General features: G+C 44.6%; 1 protein-coding gene across 7 annotated transcripts in view; it reads left to right on the forward strand.

Annotated features, from left to right (window-relative positions):
• Positions 1-19,410, forward strand: part of arhgef12b (Rho guanine nucleotide exchange factor (GEF) 12b) — a 121,941-nt gene that overhangs the window by 82,013 nt on the left and 20,518 nt on the right. For 6 of the 7 annotated variants that reach the window (XM_055941779.1, XM_055941777.1, XM_055941776.1 and 3 more), the window contains 14 exons: positions 130-249; positions 1,498-1,617; positions 1,915-2,040; positions 2,208-2,306; positions 2,806-2,916; positions 3,228-3,326; positions 3,874-3,916; positions 4,094-4,199; positions 5,429-5,566; positions 11,550-11,582; positions 13,137-13,251; positions 13,929-14,034; positions 14,942-15,175; positions 16,286-16,439. In XM_055941779.1, coding sequence (XP_055797754.1) covers positions 130-249; positions 1,498-1,617; positions 1,915-2,040; positions 2,208-2,306; positions 2,806-2,916; positions 3,228-3,326; positions 3,874-3,916; positions 4,094-4,199; positions 5,429-5,566; positions 11,550-11,582; positions 13,137-13,251; positions 13,929-14,034; positions 14,942-15,175; positions 16,286-16,439 — 1,604 coding nt within the window. The remainder of the gene's footprint in view (positions 1-129; positions 250-1,497; positions 1,618-1,914; positions 2,041-2,207; positions 2,307-2,805; positions 2,917-3,227; positions 3,327-3,873; positions 3,917-4,093; positions 4,200-5,428; positions 5,567-11,549; positions 11,583-13,136; positions 13,252-13,928; positions 14,035-14,941; positions 15,176-16,285; positions 16,440-19,410) is intronic. The other variant, XM_055941780.1, reaches the window with a different exon arrangement.

The following is a 19,410-nucleotide window of genomic DNA, read 5'->3' on the forward strand; positions in this document are numbered from 1 at the left end:
CATGCCAACTGGACACATACACAGACATACACAAACACACGTGCACACACACACACCTCCCTCCACGGCCTCCCTCCTGTGTCCTCTCCTAAAATGTGTGCTGTGTCCTGTGTGTCATGTCATATCCAGGCTATGAAGGAGGTGTACAGCAGGAACCCCACAGCGAAACTACTGAAGGACATCCAGGAGGCCAAGAAACACATTCCTTTGCTGCAGAGCCAGCTCAGCAAGGCCACAGGCACAACTCAGGTATACACACACACACGTATGTATACCAGGGTTTCCCGAACTCAGTCCTTGGGACCCCAAGGGGTGCACTTCTTCTTCTTTTTTTGTCATAGCACAGCTGATTCAAATAATCAACTAATCATCAAGCTTAGTCTCTCCTGTTCTCATTGTTTCTCTCATAGACACACACAGTCTCTCCTGTTCTCTCTGTTTCTCTCATAGACACACACAGTCTCTCCTGTTCTCATTGTTTCTCTCATAGACACACACAGTCTCTCCTGTTCTCACTGTTTCTCTCATAGACACACACAGTCTCTCCTGTTCTCATTGTTTCTCTCATAGACACACACAGTCTCTCCTGTTCTCATTGTTTCTCTCATAGACACACACAGTCTCTCCTGTTCTCATTGTTTCTCTCATAGACACACACAGTCTCTCCTGTTCTCATTGTTTCTCTCATAGACACACACAGTCTCTCCTGTTCTCATTGTTTCTCTCATAGACACACACAGTCTCTCCTGTTCTCACTGTTTCTCTCATAGCGAGTACAGGAAAGACTGTGTGTGTCTGTCTCTCTCACACACAGTCTCTCCTGCTCTCACTGTTTCTGTCAATCTCTCTCATTGTCTCTCTCACACAGTCTCTCCTGCTCTCACTGTTTCTGTCAATCTCTCTCATTGTCTCTCTCACACAGTCTCTCCTGCTCTCACTGTTTCAGTCAATCTCTCTCATTGTCTCTCTCACACACAGTCTCTCCCGCTCTCACTGTTTCTGTCAATCTCTCTCATTGACTCTCTCACACACAGTCTCTCCTGCTCTCACTGTTTCTGTCACTCTCTCATTGTCTATCTCTCACTGTCTCTCTCACACACACAGTCTCTCCTGCTCTCACTGTTTCTGTCACTCTCTCATTGTCTATCTCTCACTGTCCTGCGCTCACTCACTGTGTCTCTCTCTCTCACTGTCTCGCCCTTACTCACTGTCTCTCTCTCACTCACTGTCTCGCTCACTCTCACTGTCTCGCTGTCTCTCACTCTCACTGTGTCTCTCACTCTCACTGTGTCTCACTGTCTCTCTCTATTGCTCTCTCTCTCACTGTCTCTCTCTCACTCTCTCTGTCTGTCTGTGTCTCTTCTCACTGTCTTTCTCTCTCAATTCAATTCAAGTCAAGGGCTTTATTTGCATGGGGGACACACTCTCAAAGGGACAGCCCAGTTACTGTCTGGCCTGTCACACATTTATAGTATGCATGATTCTGTGTGTTTTCAGGATGGCTCCCTCTCCCACCGGGACGGTGAGGTGGAGGAGGGGGGCATTGAGGCAGCCGATGGAGAGCAGACCCCCTCACGGGGAGAAAGCGGCAGTGACGGGCTCTGGACCAATAACGCTGTGAGTCAACCTGGCCAACTAGCCTGTCTGTTATTATCACCACCAGATTGTCCTTCCATGACAATTATATGTGAACTGGCATTCAACAGAATACCATTGTACTGGAACCAGGGTTGTGGTGGTTTCCTTTTCAATTCAGTCAAATCAGGAAGAAACTGAAATTCCAATTCCTATTTTCCTCAATGCTTTTGTTTGAAAATTGGACTGTAAAGTGTGGAATCAATACCGCAATGCCCGTTCAAAATCAGAGACTGGCAAATGTAATATGTGACTGGTGTGTGGGTATTTCTATGTCAGGTGTCTCCCAGTCCCCTCCCTGAGAATCCGTGCCAAAGAGAGACGCCCTGCCACAGCCCAAAGACCACCCCCCGAGAGAGCCTCAACTCCTGCCCCTCGCCTGACGCAGAGGACACGGCGGACCTGGTGAGACTCACACACACAATAATAATAGCCCAGTTAGTGAGTGTGTGTTTGTGTGTGTGCATGTGAGTCCCATCATTGCACTAACACCTTGTCTCTGTGTGTGTGTGTGTGTGCATGTGAGTCCCATCATTGCACTAACACCTTGTCTCTGTGTGTGTGTGAATCAGAACTGTAACTTCCAGTCCAGTGTGGGCAGCCGCTTCTCCCGTCTCAACCCCCAGATAATCGGAGCAGAGGATGACTACTTTGACACAGAGCAGGAACAGGTACTGGGTGACTACTGCTAGACAACTGTCTGTTTGTCTGTCTGTGTGTCTGTCTGTTTGTCTGTCTGTCTGTCTGGCTGACTGGGTATCTCTATACTCTACATTTACATTACATTTGAGTCATTTAGCAGACGCTCTTATCCAGAGCGACTTACAGTAGAGTGCATACATTTTATTACATTTTTACATACTGAGACAAGGATATCCCTACCGGCCAAACCCTCCCTAACCCGGACGACGCTATGCCAATTGTGCGTCGACCCACGGACCTCCCGGTTGCGGCCGGCTGCGACAGAACCTGGGCGCGAACCCAGCCCAGCCTGGGCGCGAACCCAGAGACTCTGGTGGCGCAGCTAACACTGCGATGCAGTGCTCTAGACCACTGCGCCACCCGGGAGGCCGGGTGACTCTCTCTCTCTATTTCTCTCCTGTCTGTTTCTGTCTCATTTTCTCAATGTCTCTCTCTTACTCAAACTTTCTGTTGGTCTCTCTCTCGCAGATCAACGGTCAGTGTAGTTGTTTTCAGAGTATAGAGCTGCTCAAGTCTCGGCCCGCTCACTTGGCCGCCTTCCTCCATCATGTGGTCTCTCAGTTTGACCCTGCACCTCTGGTAAGTCAACCACACACAGACACACACCAAAACAAAATGCCTGCCTAACAGACACATACTCTTACACTCATTCACACCATTCATAAAGTACATCCATAGTAGCTACTGCTTGAGCTCTAGGCATGCAGCATTATGGTAACTGTCCCAAAATTCCACAGGTTTTCCAGAAATTTGGGCACATTTTGCAGCCCCTAATGAACGCTGATATTTTCTCATTAGGGTACAGCAGTTGCACTTTAGCAATTTGGTAGTTTGACCCCAGAATGCTTTGGTCAGTAGTTTAGACCTAACTGCCTCTGATTCTCTCCCAGCTGTGCTACCTTTACGCTGACCTGTACAAGCAGACCAACTCCAAAGAGACCAGACGGATCTTCATGGATTTCCATACTTTCTTTATGGACCGAGCAGCGGTAAGACACACACTTGTGCACACACATTATGTACAAGCACACATGCATTCACACACACACACATATGTGCAAGTAAAGGGGCACACACACACACACACACACACAAAGAAGACTGTAACTTTTGACTCAGCTAAAGTATTTTTAAGGGGATTTGACAGGGGCACACACGTGACAGGGGCACACACGTGTCAGGGGCACACACGTGTCAGGGGCACACACGTGTCAGGGGCACACACGTGTCAGGGGCACACACGTGTCAGGGGCACACACGTGTCAGGGGCACACACGTGACAGGGGCACACACGTGTATAGAATAGATAGGTCACACCAGTGTGTGTGTCTGTCTCTGGGGCATTGACTACCAACTTTTTAAAACCCCAGCTGCTGGAAGAAGTCTGTCTGTTGGGTTTTACTCTCCTTTCAGATAATTAGGATCATTTTAAATGTACACTCTTTATCTGGTGCGGTGGGTGAAGGAGAGGAAAGGGTATTGTTGTGGTTGTATTGCAGACGGTCTTCTAGCTGAGAACTCTTTTCCCCCTTGCAGAATCTGAAAGTAGCTGTGCCTGAGTTTATGGCCTCTGAACTAGGTGAGTTATTACTTACTCATCTCATGTCTTGTATTAGTTTAGCAACAGTTTTAGCAATGCAGTAGTGTATTGTCGAGTGTAATTGATTAGAATGTTTCCAAAAAAGAGACACCGCTTCAAAACGAGTGTGTGTGTGTGTGTGTGTGTGTTGGCAAACATGCTGTTGTGTGTTCCCAGAGCGGCGGAGACCTGAGCTGATCCCAGAGGAACTGCACAGACCTTACATACAGCTGCTACAGGACACACTGCTACCAGACATCCAGAGGAACCTAGAGGACTTCAGGTCAGTCACACACACACACATTCAGACAGAAACACTCATACGTACACAGACACACTCGCACGGTCTCACACACATACCACACACGCACACCACAAACGCACACGTGCACAAACTCACATTTCTCAAAGATGATGTGCACATAATGATGCTGTGATGTCGTATTTCCTCATGGATTAATCATACACGTGTGTGTGTGTGTCTGTGTCTGTGTCTGTGTGTGTATCTGTCTGTGTGTGTGTATCTGTCTGTGCATGTGTCTGTGTCTGTGCATGTGTCTGTGTCTGTGCATGTGTCTGTGTGTGTGTATCTGTCTGTGCGTGTATCTGTCTGTGCGTGTGTGTGTGTGTGTGTGTATCTGTCTGTGTGTGTGTGTATCTGTCTGTGTGTGTGTGTATCTGTCTGTGTGTGTGTGTATCTGTCTGTGTGTGTGTGTATCTGTCTGTGCGTGTGTGTGTGTGTATCTGTCTGTGCGTGTGTGTGTGTGTATCTGTCTGTGCGTGTGTGTGTGTGTATCTGTCTGTGCGTGTGTCTGTGCGTGTGTCTGTGCGTGTGTCTGTGCGTTTGTCTGTGTGTGTGTATCTGTCTGTGCGTGGCTGTGTGTGTGTGTGTGTGTGTGTATCTGGCTGTGCGTGTTTCTGTGTGTGTGTGTGTATCTGTCTGTGTCTGTGCGTGTGTCTGTATCTGTCTGTGTCTGTATCTGTCTGTGTCTGTATCTGTCTGTGTCTGTATCTGTCTGTGTCTGTGCCTGTCTGTGTCTGTGCCTGTCTGTGTCTGTGCCTGTCTGTGTCTGTGTGTGCGTCTGCCTATGTCTGTGCGTGTGTGTGTGTGTGTATCTGTCTGTGCGTGTGTATCTGTCTGTGCGTGTGTATCTGTCTGTGCGTGTGTATCTGTCTGTGCGTGTGTATCTGTCTGTGCGTGTGTATCTGTCTGTGCGTGTGTATCTGTCTGTGCGTGTGTATCTGTCTGTGCGTGTGTATCTGTCTGTGCGTGTGTCTGTGTCTGTGCTTGTGTCTGTATCTGTGCGTGTGTCTGTATCTGTGCGTGTGTCTGTGTGTGTGTCTGCCTATGTCTGTGCATCTGTGCGTGTGCGTATGTGTGTCTGCCTATGTCTGTGCGTGTGTGTATGTGTCTGCCTGTGTCTGTGCATCTGTGCGTGTGCGCGTGTGAATCTGTCTGTGTGTGTGTGTCTGCCTGTGTCTGTGCATCTGTGTGTGAGTGTGTGTCTACAGGCAGAAGCGCAGCATGGGTCTGACCCTGGCAGAAGGGGAGCTGGCTAAGCTGGACACAGAGAGGGTGAGAGACCGCGTGTCGCTGGAGAGAGAACGCTCCTGTGCCGAACACATCATCTCCAAGATAGAGGACGTTCTGTAAGTCCCTGCAATACATGCACACTAGGGTTGGGCGATATTACGATAACATTGTGTATCAACGATGATTGACAGCGATCGTTGATGGTGACGAGAGAGTGATGTGACAGACAATGGTTTAGCCTATTTGAACTTGACTGGTACTGCGCAGCAGAACACGGAGTGTCTCAGCGCACAACAGGGAAGTACACAAGTGACATTCCCAGCAATTTGCCTATTCTTTGCTATAGCCTATTTCAATAAAAATGTTATATATAGAACGCAAGAGGGGAATATAGGCCAGACAGAGCAGAGAATTGCACCATAGCAGTGCAAAAATGCATTAGGCTATAACCGGGATGGCAACCCCCCCTCCCCAGAAGTAAAAAAACATATATTTGTAGGAACTGTGTGGGTCTCAACTTACTGTTGTGAGTTAGAATAGTGGAATACACAAGGTGCAATTTGGCTGTGCATCAGCAATTTTTCTCTTGTTATGTCAGTCACTTTTAGTCAAGTCAATTAGCCCATGTCAGCAATTTTTAGATTGCTAAGTTAGTTTTGCGGCATTATCATGGTTGAATTACCGGCTGGGGAGCCCCCATTGATTTTATTAGTCAGTAAAACAGATCATTTTCATCTCTGCCCCATGGCAAAATTAGTAGAATTTCACGAAATTTGTTATAAAATTGCAAAATCTGCTCTCTGCCACCATGGCAAAGTGTGTAGAATTGCACAAACTTAACTCTAAAATGTAAAAATGTTCTCTCCACTGTCAAGAGGGGGGCCACTAAAATGTGTGTGGGAGAGGGGCTGAGTTCAGATTTTTTTGTGGCCCTATCGAAGTTGCCCATCCCTGGATACTCCACTATATTTTGTCTAGCTGTTTAAAAAAAAAACTTTGCCTATATTCCCTTTCATCTCCATTCGATTGGCTATGAATAAGACTGAAGGCTACGCTTCATTGTTTTATGCAGGGCTTTCTCCATATCAAACAATGAATGTTAGAGTTACATCTCATTATTTGAATAGTCTAAAAACTTAAGGTACACAACATGACCAAAAGTATATGGACACCTGCTTGTCGACCATCTCCTTCCAACATTATGGGCATTAATATGGAGTTGGACCCCCCCTTTGCTGCTACAACAGCCTCCACTCTTCTGGGAAGGCTTTCCACAAGATGTTGGAACATTGCTGCAGGAACTTGCTTCCATTCAGCCACAAGAGCATTAGTGAAGTTGGGAGATAAAGCCTGGCTCGCAGTCGGCGTTCCAATTCATCCAAAAGGTGTTCAAGTTCTTCCACATCGATCACGACAAACCATTTCTGTATGGACCTCGCTTTGTGCAAGGGGGCATTGTCATGCTGAAACAGGAAAGGTTCTACCCCAAACTGTTGCCACAAAGTTGGAAGCACAAAATCGTCTAGAATGTGATTGTATGCTCTAGCGTTAAGAATACCCTTCACTGGAACTAAGGGGCCTGATCCATGAAAAACAGGCCCAGACCATTATTCCTCCTCCACCAAACTTTACAGTTGGCCCTATGCATTTGAGCATCCGCCAAACCCAGATTCCGTCTCTCCAGAGAACACGTTTCCACTGCTCCGGGGTCCAATGGTGGCGAGCTTTACACCATTCCAGCTAAAGCTTGGCATTGTGCATGGTGATCTTAGGCTTGTGTGCGGCTGCTCGGTCATGGAAGCCCATTTCATGAAGCTCCCGACAAGCAGTTCTTGTGCTGATGTTGCTTCCAGAGACAGTTTGGAACTCGGTAGCGAGTTTTGCAACCGAGGACAGACAATTTTTGCGTGCTACGCTCTTCAGCACTTGGTGGTCCCGTTCTGGGAGCTTGTGTGGCCTACCACTTCACAGCTGAGCCGTTGTTGCTCCTAGACGTTTCCACTTCACAAAGACATGACTTACAGTTTATCTTTTTTTTACTTAACCTTTATTTAACTAGGCAAGTCAGTTAAGAACAAATTCTTATTTTCAATGGCGGCCTAGGAACAGTGGGTTAACTGCCTTTTTCAGGGGCAGAACAACAGATTTTGACATTGTCAGCTCGGGGATTCAATCTTGCAACCTTCCGGTTACTAGTCCAACGCTCTAACCACTAGGCTTGACCGGGGCAGCGCTAGCAGAGAAGAAATTAGACAAACTAACTTGTTGGAAAGGTGGCATCCCTGAGCTTTTCAGGACGGGCCATTCTACTGCCAATGTTTGTCTATGGAGGTTGCAGGGCTGTGTGCTCGATTTTATACACCTGTCAGCAATGTGTGACTGAAATAGCCGAAATAGCCGAATCTACTTGAAGGGGTGTCCACATACTTTTGTGTAGCAAGAGAACTAATAATATGAGAGAACAAAGAATATCAATAGCCTATAGAAAAATTCTAATGACAAGTTTCATCAGGTTTAAGTTTATTATGAAAGAAATTATCCATGCGGGAAGGGAAAATTATAGTATTATTTTAAGAGGCAAATAAAACAATTATTATCCAGTTCTGAAGACGGTAAACTGCTTCTATCCAGCCCATGATGTAGTCCTATAACCTAGCTCACTATGGTAAGACAGCCTGTTCCTCAACAGACAGTCACTGCTCCATCGTGTGCGCTCCCTCATCATCAAGATGATTGAGTGATAACATGACACGAGTCAGGTCTCTGTTTTGCACTTCGAGATCGACAGGAGGCAAGTGTAGTGCACGATGCACGTTCTTTCTCTCGTTCTCTCTCTTGCACACACACACATTCTTTGTCACTCACGTACACACACATGCCATTACAATCACAGGAAGATGATGTTATCAGCACCATAAGGATGATCTAGTCTGGTAATGTTATAAATTGTAGGTTAGAGGTGAAAGGAGTGCTGGGTCGTTCAACCTCAAAGCACAAGAAAGAGGATTTCAACACCCAACAACACTGTTTCTAGAACAGATACAAATAACTTTTCTGAAACATTATTTTGTTGAAATATAATTTGGTCTCTGAGAAATTAAGCTAAACGATTAGACCCAAATTGTCAATTTTAATTTACAGGATTCAGATAATATTCAATAAATATAATGAGGAAGAAATTAGGAAGCCCAAAAAAATTGGCTAAAGCCACAACTGATTTTTGGGGGATATCCTGATAGACGAAATACATAATACAAAAATAAAAACAACTTTGTTTAATAAGTTAAACTTGGGAACTGACTTGCTGCGCAGCCTGCTCAACTTGGGTGCCGGTGAGTTTTACACAGGAGGGGGAGAGAGTAGCAATACAGACTCGTGCTAGTTAGACAAATGTATAGATTTCATAGGTTATCTGTCATCGCATCTGGTAGTGCCTGTCTTGACTGCATCAAATTGTTGTAAAGATGCTAGCTAAGATATCCAGCTATGTTAGCCAGCTACCTAGCTAGCTATCTATCTAGGCTAAAAGTAATTGAGCCTATTTTTCTGCGCTTGCTGTCTTTGTCTACAACAACTCCATTCAGATTAAACAACAGCCTACCTGATAGTTTCTTTTAGTTATAGCTTACTCCATCTCATTTAACTAACTTGACACTGTAATTGGCCAGCAGCATACCACCCTGCATCCCACTGCTGGCTTGCCTCTGAAGCTGAGCAGGGTTGGTCCTGGATTGGAGACTAGATGCTGCTGGAAGTGGTGTTGGAGGGCCAGAAGGAGGCACTCTTTTTCCTCTGGTCTAAAAACATAAAAAATCTCAATGCCCCAGGGCAGTGATTGGGGACATTGCCCTGTGTAGGGTGCCGTCTTTTGGATGGGACGTTAAATAGGTCACTAAAGATCCCATGGCACTTATTGTAAGAGTAGGGGTGTTAACCCTGGTGTCCTTGCTAAAATTCCCAATCTGGCCCTCAAACCATCATGGCCACTTAATCATCCCCAGCTTCCAATCGGCTCATTCATCCCCCTCCTCTACCCTGTAACTATTCCCCAGATCGTTGCTGTAAATGAGAATGTGGTTTCAGTCAACCTACCTGGTAAAATAAGGGTTAAATAAAAAGTTATTGTAATTCCATGTTGCATTGATTAGAGATCTCCCACATTGCTTAGTACATATGGAGCCACTGACTGCACACAGTGCCACTTTGAATGGCCGACAATAACAGCAAACGTGTGAAGCCTGTGTAGGCTACTACGGTATGTCATTTTATGGGGCACACATACAAATTAATTCAAAGTTTGTTGTTTTATTGAATTAAAAATGTCTAATGTCATGGTATATCCTTGTGTGTAGCAATGTCACATACTTAATTTAGACAAATACTTTTCATTGTTAAAATAGACTTATGATAAAAAGAAATGTGAATACTCTCGCAATTATTGGAATACTGTTGGGATATTAAAATATTAGAATACCCGTGCCCGTCCCTAGGTGTCATGGCTGAAATGACATGGAACCACTCTGTTGTTACAGTTACCGTGTGTGTAGAAAACATTGTACCACATACACGTGCCATTTCTGGGAATTTTTTCCAGGTCAGTGCTTGCGTGTCTCCGCTCTCTGGGCCTCAAACACGCCAAGCTGTACAGATTACAGCGATTTAGATAGATATTATCGCTCTCTCACAGACAGACAGACAGACAGACAGACAGACACTCGTACTTTCAAGACCACTGATATCATCTCACTCTCCCAAGACAGTCTCTCTTACCTGCACTCACCTGTTGTTTAGTGTTGTTGATGCCAGTGTGAAGGTTTAAGCCGTTTCGGGATAGACTATAGCTACTAGTCACCAATGTTTTGACATGTGCATGCACATGCAGATTTTGGCCTTTTGAAATTGCCTTGTGAATATTTCGGTCCTTTTATGAATATTTTGGGCCTAAGCATCACAGAGATCCTAAATTATTCTCTACTGAACAAAATAACACAACATGTAAAGTGTTGGTTTCATAACCTGAAATAAAAGATACCAGAAATGTTCCATATGCACAAAAAGCTTATTCCCTGTTAGTGAGCACTTCTCCTTTGCCAAGATAATCCATGCACCTGACAGGTGTGGCATATCAATACGCTGATTAAATAACATGATCATTACACAGGCACACCTTGTGTTGGGGACAATAAAAGGCCACTCTAAAATGTGCAGGTTTGTCACAAAACACCATGCCACAGATGTCTCAAGTTCTGAGGGAGCGTGCAATTGGCATGCTGACTGCATTAATGTCTACCAGAGCTGTTGCCAGAGAATTCATTGAGAATTTCTCTACCATAAGCCGCCTTCCACGTTGTTTTAGAGAATTTCGCAGTAACACCCCCTCACAACTGCAGACCATGTGTATAGTGTTGTGTGGGTGAGCGGTTTGCTGATGTCAACGTTGTGAACAGAGTGCCCCATGGTGGCGGTGGGGTTATGGTATGGGCATGCATAAATTACGGACAATGAACACAAATGTATTTTATCTATGGCAATTTGAATGCACAGAGATACCGTGACGATATCCTGAGGCCCATTGTCTTGCCATTCATCCGCCACCATTACCTCATGTTTCAGCATGATAATGCACAGCCTCATGTCGCAAGGATCTGTACACAATTCCTGGAATTTATTGATATAGGGGACTTTTTCACACTCAAACATTTTTATATATGTATGGGTAGCTACCAATGTGTAGCACCCACCTGAATGATGCACGGCAGCCATTTTGTGCCAGAAAGCTCGCCAGTCATGGGCTGTTTCTCAACTAATCTTTATTGATTCTTCACATCCTCTCTCCTCTCATCCTTCTCAAAACCTATTGGAGAAAAAGGTCAGAAGGGACCTTGGATCTTCTCCTCCAATACAGTTGAGAAGGAGGCGAGGAGATAGGATGTGAGGGATCACATAATGACTAATTGAGATATTAGACATGGGCTAATAGAACTGCATTACCATTGTACAAGCAGACTACACATTTGTCTATTTGAAGTAGAAGTGAAACTGCTTATTGTTGTGTGTGTGTGTGTCACTTAACCCTATTATGTGTTTCTCTTCATCCAGGCTGACGTCACAGCCCACAGAAGAGGAGAAGTGGTAAGGAGAGATTTTTTAATCTAAAGCAGGGGTTGGCAACTAGGTTTTCGTCAGTGGATGGTTGGGGGGGGGCAACATAATTATAATAATTTGTACACTGCATATTGACCACAACTAAGCTCAATAAGAGATTGTATTTGAAAATGATTATTTCGTACCTGAGATACAGATTTCCTGTTTTGCTTGAGGGCCCCAAAAAATCCCTGCCGGCCACCTGTTGCAGACCCCTGATGTTAAAGTAACTAACCACATGATGTCACAATATGACGAGGATAGGTCTGTTCTCATACTAGAGTTTAGAAAGTTTGCTGGGGAGGTAGCGTGTTGATTGTTGAATGAATTCAAGTGAGTGTGTGTGGTCATACAGTGGTTGTGTATTACTTTTGAAGGTCGACGTGAAACACCCACACCATATGGGCCTGTATTCACAAAACCTATCGGAGTAGGAGTGCTGATCTAAGATCATTTCCCCTTTTGGAAGTTGATGTTTATTATTATATTGACAGCGGGGACCTGATCCTAGATCACCACACCTACTATCAGATGCTTTGTGTATACAGCCCTGATCAGAAGTCCACGCGTATTGGAATTATGTTCTCTTGGTTTAATACTCTAAACCATTTCTTTCCACTATTTTCAGTCGCATGTAGTTAGCACACAGAGAATATGATAGTGGTTCATATCCCATATGGCTATCCAGCGTTCTGTTCTGACTAAGGGGTCAGTGTGCTAGGACAGATGGTGTGTGTGTGTGTGTGCGTGCACAATGTTGTGTGGTCTATTTGGGGAATGGCTCACGTTGTGGCTGCATATTTCTAATACGTGAATTCCATCAGCATGTTGTTTCTATCCATGCTGTGAGAAGAGCTGTTGAAGTGACATGGGACACATATTCAGTAACCTAACTGGCACCCTATTCTCTATATTATGCACTACTTTTGCCCAAATTGGGTGCCATTTAGGACACATCGTATCTGCCATTACATCATAGCGTAATGACTTGCCTAGTTAAATAAAAGGTTAAATACAAGTTTAAAAAATAGTGTCATCTGCTTCCATCTGTTGGAGATCTGTGGTACTACACACTTTGAGTTGTGCCAGGGTGGTGTTCATTAGTACCAAATGGAAGAAAACAGACCGAAGTGGGGAGGGCCTACCTGTTCTTGTGAAAAAAATATTTTTGTTTTTAGTTGCAAAACGTTTTCCTTTGCGCAAAATGTTTTCCTTTACACGCCCTAATTAACACGACCCTGTTCTGACAATATGAATGGTATTAAAGAATAGGGCGATTAGTAAAAACTGATTAGGTCAGTTTCCTAAACTTTTCATTCGATTTTCCCCACATGTTATCAATCACTAGAAGCACATGTGTCCTATTAGAATTACTGTTTTCAAAGAGCCTTGGGAGACATTTATGTATCATGACTAAACCATTTTTCTAAGTATAATAATATCATCAATATGATGATTTAAATGATTTTATATTAAGATAAAGTGGGCTATACTGGGTTAATGGTAATATAAACAATTAATAAATAGTGTATTGTGTTGCAGCACTACTATGCAGTATGTCATCCTCACCTATATGAAACACCTGGGGGTGAAAGTAAAGGAACCACGTAGCCTAGAGCCCAAACGAGTCCGCATCAACTTCCTGCCCAAGATCAAGGTACAACACACACACACACACACACACACACACACACACACACACACTGTACACAACCAGCTTGATGCATCTATTATGTATTTTAGCACAATACCGTGGTCTTTTACAGCTTGTAGGAACTTCTAATTTGATGTAGCATAAATTATTCAGTTTCTTCACACAGCGGCACTGTTTAACTTCTTGTTGTGAGTTTTTTCTTGGTAACAAGCATGGTGACAGTGTCTCACTTGTTAGCAGCTTTCCAGGGTAACGTTCAGTAGGGAACAATATTGTGCAACTTCCAGATAAAAATAGCATAAAACAAACATGCCTCTTTGACATGTAGAATATGTATAATAAGGAATCACGGCAGCTCTATTCATGACATGTCTATCTTCAACGGCAGGGTAGCCTAGTGGTTAGAGCGTTGGACTAGTAACCGAAAGGTTGCAAGTTCAAATACCCGAGCTGACAAGGTACAAATCTGTCGTTCTGCCCCTGAACAGGCAGTTAACCCACTGTTCCTAGGCCGTCATTGAATATAAGAATTTGTTATTAACTGATTTGCCTAGTTAAATAAAGGTAAAATACATTTTAAAAAATTAAATAAAACATTCTACAACACTTGCCTACTGAAAGTGACCCAGTTTTAAATTCTCTGACTGGGCAGTTTGTATATGTTTTGTTCTGTGGAGCAGAAGAGCATCAGACCTGAGAAAGAGGGGGAGGAGAAGGTGAAGAAGCCTCGCTTTCCCAGCATCCTCGGCCCTCCTCGGCGGCCCAGCCGCGTGGATTCAGCTTCAAGTAAGTGTGGAACACTACAAATGGATGTAGTACACTTAACGGTTCCCTCCTAGTGTGCCAGTTTGGAACGCAAACAAAACGGTAATGGTTAGTTTGAGATGTGTAACAGGCTCTGTAGTGACACATTTTTTTATATACAAAAATAACAACACACATCCCTATGTGCCAATATCCACACTAGCATTTACCTAATATGCATGTCCAATACATCACCAGTAGTATGCAGGTGTGGATATTTGAACTTAGTTCAAGGGAATATATAGCCCTGGTATTGCACTGAGGACAGAAGCTAGTGGTGTTGTGTTCAGGCTCAGACACATTACATCTCACATCCAGCGCTGTAAGGAGATTGTGGACTTCCGCAACAGGAAGTGCCTGTCTGGAGTTGTGTGGGCCAGCTCCCTATTACGTTGTGCTGCTCCCTCCATAGATATACACATATTAGACTTGCACACACACTCATTTACATGTTCAAAGAGCCTTGGGAGACATTTATGTATCATGACTAAAACATTTTACAAGTATAATAAGTATTGCAGTTAATCAGTGTGATGATTTTAAAAAATGTATGATTTCATATTGAGATAAATACGTCTGTACTTCCATACTGCTCCTTTTCATTTGATCAGATGTCCATTTAGAAATGAGGAAGATATGGACCCTTTTGTCATAACATTGCTACTTTGCCGTCCTCAACCAATTGGCCAATCTAGTTGATCTATATCTGTATTGTATCAGCCAAGCCACTCACTGTGGTTCGTCTCAAGCCTCCTCCCTCTTCATAGCTGCTGCTCCTTCTTTCACCCTGAGCTCTGGGTTTGGAGATAGTGGGGCTGTGCATGGCTGTGTGAGCTTCTGACTCTCGTTTGGCTTATATCTGTGTGTGTGTGTGTGTGTGTGTGTGTAGTCAGTAAGGCCATGGAGTTGAACAAGCATCGGGGCCCCCAGAAGCAGCTCTCCCAGCCCGCCCTCAGCGTCTTAGAGCAACCAGAATTCTCGGCAGGCGGCATCCGTGCCCGCAGCCAATTCAGCGATCCAGGCTCTGACGCGGCCACCCACCCCTTGGCCAACATCGCATCCCCCCCCCACAGTGCCCCAGCCAGCCAGGGCTCCGACCCGACGGGACGCGACTCTGACTCAGGTAAGGACCCCTCCTCTCTCCCCCAACCTATGCTTTTCCTCCTTACTGTTTCTTCCTATCTGCCTTTTCCTTTCCACTTCTCTCAAATAATGATAGAAGGTAAAGAATTGTGTCATACAGTATAGCGCTTTAGTGCTTTTCCAAATACTCAAATAGCTATATATTTGAGGGGTGGACTCACTTGATTCAGTATAACCAATTATCTTTTCTCACTCTCTCTCGCTCTCTCTTTCTGTCTTCATGTCTTCCCTCCAAGCTGACTTCCTCACTTTTTTTCCTCCCCACGTCGTCTGTTTGCTTTTGTTCTGTCATACACTTCCCTCCTCTCAGACATGTTTTCTCCTTGGCCTTTTGTTGTCAGGACTCTTTTACACTGGCTTAGCCTGGTTTATTGTGGCCCAGCCCAACATAATTGCTTTCTTTGGCTTTTTCTTGTTTATTCCTAATTGGGGGGAGGCCTTGTTTTCAAAACGTTGTCTAGTCTTTGTCTGCATATGATCTGTCGAAACGACCCCTCTCTATTTTCTTTTTGAAACATCTGCTGTGTGTAGTGCGGATATTATTTTTGCACTGCTTTTAGACTATAGCGTATCTCTAGTCTTGAGCTTTTTCCACCGCTCGATAAGACAACTGTTGACTAACGCACTTCTCTTCCATGGAGATCTTGTTTGACCTTCAGAATGAAGAAACTTACGTGAGCCTTCGCCATATTGCTTAGGACCATATTGCCTCTGGTTGGACGTAGAATATAACTTTATTAATTTACATGGAGAGGGACATTCACCCTGCTAAAATGTAATTGAACTTCATTAATCCACCTGGAGAAGGACATAAGCCTTGGTAGAACTGAATGGAACATTATTAATCCACCTGGAGAGGGACATTAGCCCGTTAACCTTAGATTGTTCTAATGTAAGAGTCTCCCTCTGGGGCCATATGTATCAAGTGTCTTAGAGTAGAAGTGCTGATTTAGGATCAGTCTTGTCTTTTAGATCACAATGAAAATAAGATTACATGGACAGTGGGGACCTGATCATAGATCAGCTACTCTGAGATGCTTTTTACGTACAACCCCTGACCTCTCCTCCTATTTTGTTCCCTCCTCTCCAGGACTCACTCCCTCCTCTGCCCTGCCCAGACTGAGCACCGACGGGCTCCACTTGGGCGACACCCTGGACGGGATGGTCCACCTAACCAGCACCCACTTTGACTTCAGCCCTTACACCCTGGACCAATTACAGGAGGAGGAGCGTGAAAGTGACAGGTAAGGGCGGGAACAAGGGCGGGAACAAATTCATGGTCTCAGGGGTCGGATTCGAACCCATGCAGACTCTGTTAGACCACACAGGCCACAGAGGCGATACAATTTGATAGTGTCCCTCTTGTTATAACAATCTTCAGTGGAATATACACAGCTAGGTGTTGATTAGACTTTGCTAAATATACAACTTAATATGAAGCGGGTGTATAAACATAGGGGTGTGGAATCATGGCCACCTTCCTAGACAGTTGAAGTTATACATTTCTGGCGCTGACAGAGATGGCCGCCTCGCTTCGCATTCCTAGGAAACTATGCAGTATTTAGTTTTTTTATGTATTATTTCTTACATTGTTACCCCAGGAAATCTTAAGTTTTTATTACATACAGCCGGGAAGAACTATTGGATATAAGAGCAACGTCAACTTACCAACATTACGACCAGGAATACGACTTTCCCGAAGCGGATCCTCTGTTTGTTCCGCCACCCAGGACAATGGATCGGATCCCAGTAGGCGACCCAAAACAACGGCGCCGCAGAAGGGGCAGACGGAGTGGTCTTCAGGTCAGGCTCCGTAGACGGGTACATCGCACACCGCTCTAGAATATACTACTCGCCAATGTCCAGTCTCTTAACAACAAGGTAGACGAAATCCGAGCAAGGGTTTCCTTCCAGAGAGACATCAGAGATTGTAACGTTCTTTGTTTCACGGAAACATGGCTCACTCGGGATACGTTAGCAGAGTCTGTACAGCCACCTGGTTTCTTCACGCATCGCGCCGACAGAAACAAACATCTTTCTGGTAAGAAGGGCGGGGGTGTATGCCTTATGATTAACGAGACGTGGTGTGATCATAACAACATACAGGATCTCAAGTCCTTTTGTTCACCTGACCTAGAATTCCTTACAATCAAATGCTGACCGCATTATCTACCAAGAGAATTCTCTTCGATTAGAATCACAGACGTGTATATCCCCCCCAAGCAGACACATCGACGGCCCTGAAAGAACTTCATTGGACTCTATGTAAACTAGAAACCACATATCCTGAGGCTGCATTTATTGTAGCTGAGGATTTTAACAAGGGTAATCTGAAAACAAGGCTCCCTAAATTGTATCAGCATATCGAATGCGCGACCCGGGCTGGCTCTTCCGCAACGCATACAAAGCCCTCCCCCGCCCTCCTTTCGGAAAATCTGACCACGACTCCATTTTGTTGCTCCCAGCCTATAGACAGAAACTAAAGCAGGAAAGGCCGGTGCTCAGGTCTGTTCAACGCTGGATCGACCGATCGGATTCCACGCTTCAAGATTGCTTCGATCACGTGGACTGGGATATGTTCCGCATAGCTGATTTGGTGAGCGAGTTTATTAGCAAGTGCATCGTGATGTTGTACCCACAGCGACTATTAAAACCTTCCCCAACCAGAAACCGTGGATTGATGGCAGCATTCACGCAAAACTGAAAGCGCGAATGTTAAGAGAATTATGTTCTCAATGTTCATAAACTGAACTTCAATTAAACTACTCGGTCTGTTACCAAGAATTTGTAAGGTTCTTGTTGAAATGAAACAGACAGAGGCCAGTCTACAATAGTCAGCAACGTTTATTTACAGGAGCTCTGCTTATCATTTCCTGTACATTGGTTTATATACACCTCTCATTTCGTCATAAATGTCCCTCCTCCTCTCAGACAATGACAATATAGTTCACAAGTCTTCTCCTACATTGCTTATCCCATTCTGCCACCTGTTATACAATCTACTACAAGCCCAAGGTTTCTCCCCTCCCTGGGTGGGGAGACTTCCTTCCCTGTTATCACTTCCACAGTGGTCACAAGTTGGTCTTTCCTGGTCTGCTAACAATCCCTCTTTTCTTATGGACAAACATTCTTCATCATTATACAGAGACAGGGTAGAATTCTGTGAGATATAGTCCTATCATTACTTTAAATGTATACATCATTTAGTCATTATATATAAAATTCATAACAGTGAACCACGGCTTTTAATCAGGGCAAGGCGACCAGAAACATGACCAAATAGAAACAGTGTAGCTATTCCCTCCTCAAGGCAATCAAACAAGCTAAGCGTCAGTATAGAGACAAAGTAGAGTTGCAATTCAACGGCTCAGGCACGAGAGATATGTGGCAGGGTCTACAGTCAATCACGGACTACAAAAAGAAAACCAGCCCCGTCGCGGACCACGATATCTTGCTCCCAGACAAGCTAAACTTCTTTGCTCGCCACCGACACGGCCCGCTACCAAAACCTGCGGGCTCTCCTTCACTGCAGCCAACGTGAGTAAAACATTTAAATGTGTTAACCCTCGCAAGGCTGCCGGCCCAGACGGCATCCCTAGCTGCGTCCTCAGAGCATGCGCAGACCAGCTGGCTGGTGTGTTTACGGACATATTCAATCAAACCTTATCCCAGTCTGCTGTTCCCGCATGCTTCAAGAGGGCCACCATTGTTCCTGTTCCCAAGAAAGCTAAGGTAACTGATCTAAGTAACTATCGCCCTGTAGCACTCACTTCCGTCATCATGAAGTGCTTTGAGAGACTAGTCATGGACCATATCTCATCCACCCTACCTGACACCCTAGACCAGGGGTCGGGAACCTTTTAGACTAAGAGAGCCATGAAAGCAAAACATTTGGAAATGTATTTCAGTGAGAGCCATATAATATATTTTAAAAGTGAATTCAACTAAATGTCAGTATAATAAGCCTCTGAATTTATTCTTAAATAATGTTATAATACTCACCATTAATGCGACTTCTGGTGCTGCATGGATTTGCTGATGTCTTTGTAGTCTGGTTGGTACTTGGTGAGGTTAAGCTTCATGCAAGCGTTGAGGCTTTCATCCGTTAAACGTGATCGTAGGTTGGACTTGATGTTTTTAAGATGTGAGAATGACTGCTCACATGCATACGTAGATCCAAACATGGTCAATACAGCAATACTCACACGCTGCAGT

This window comes from Salvelinus fontinalis, chromosome 13, assembly GCF_029448725.1.
Source record: "Salvelinus fontinalis isolate EN_2023a chromosome 13, ASM2944872v1, whole genome shotgun sequence".
Lineage (NCBI taxonomy): Eukaryota > Metazoa > Chordata > Actinopteri > Salmoniformes > Salmonidae > Salvelinus > Salvelinus fontinalis.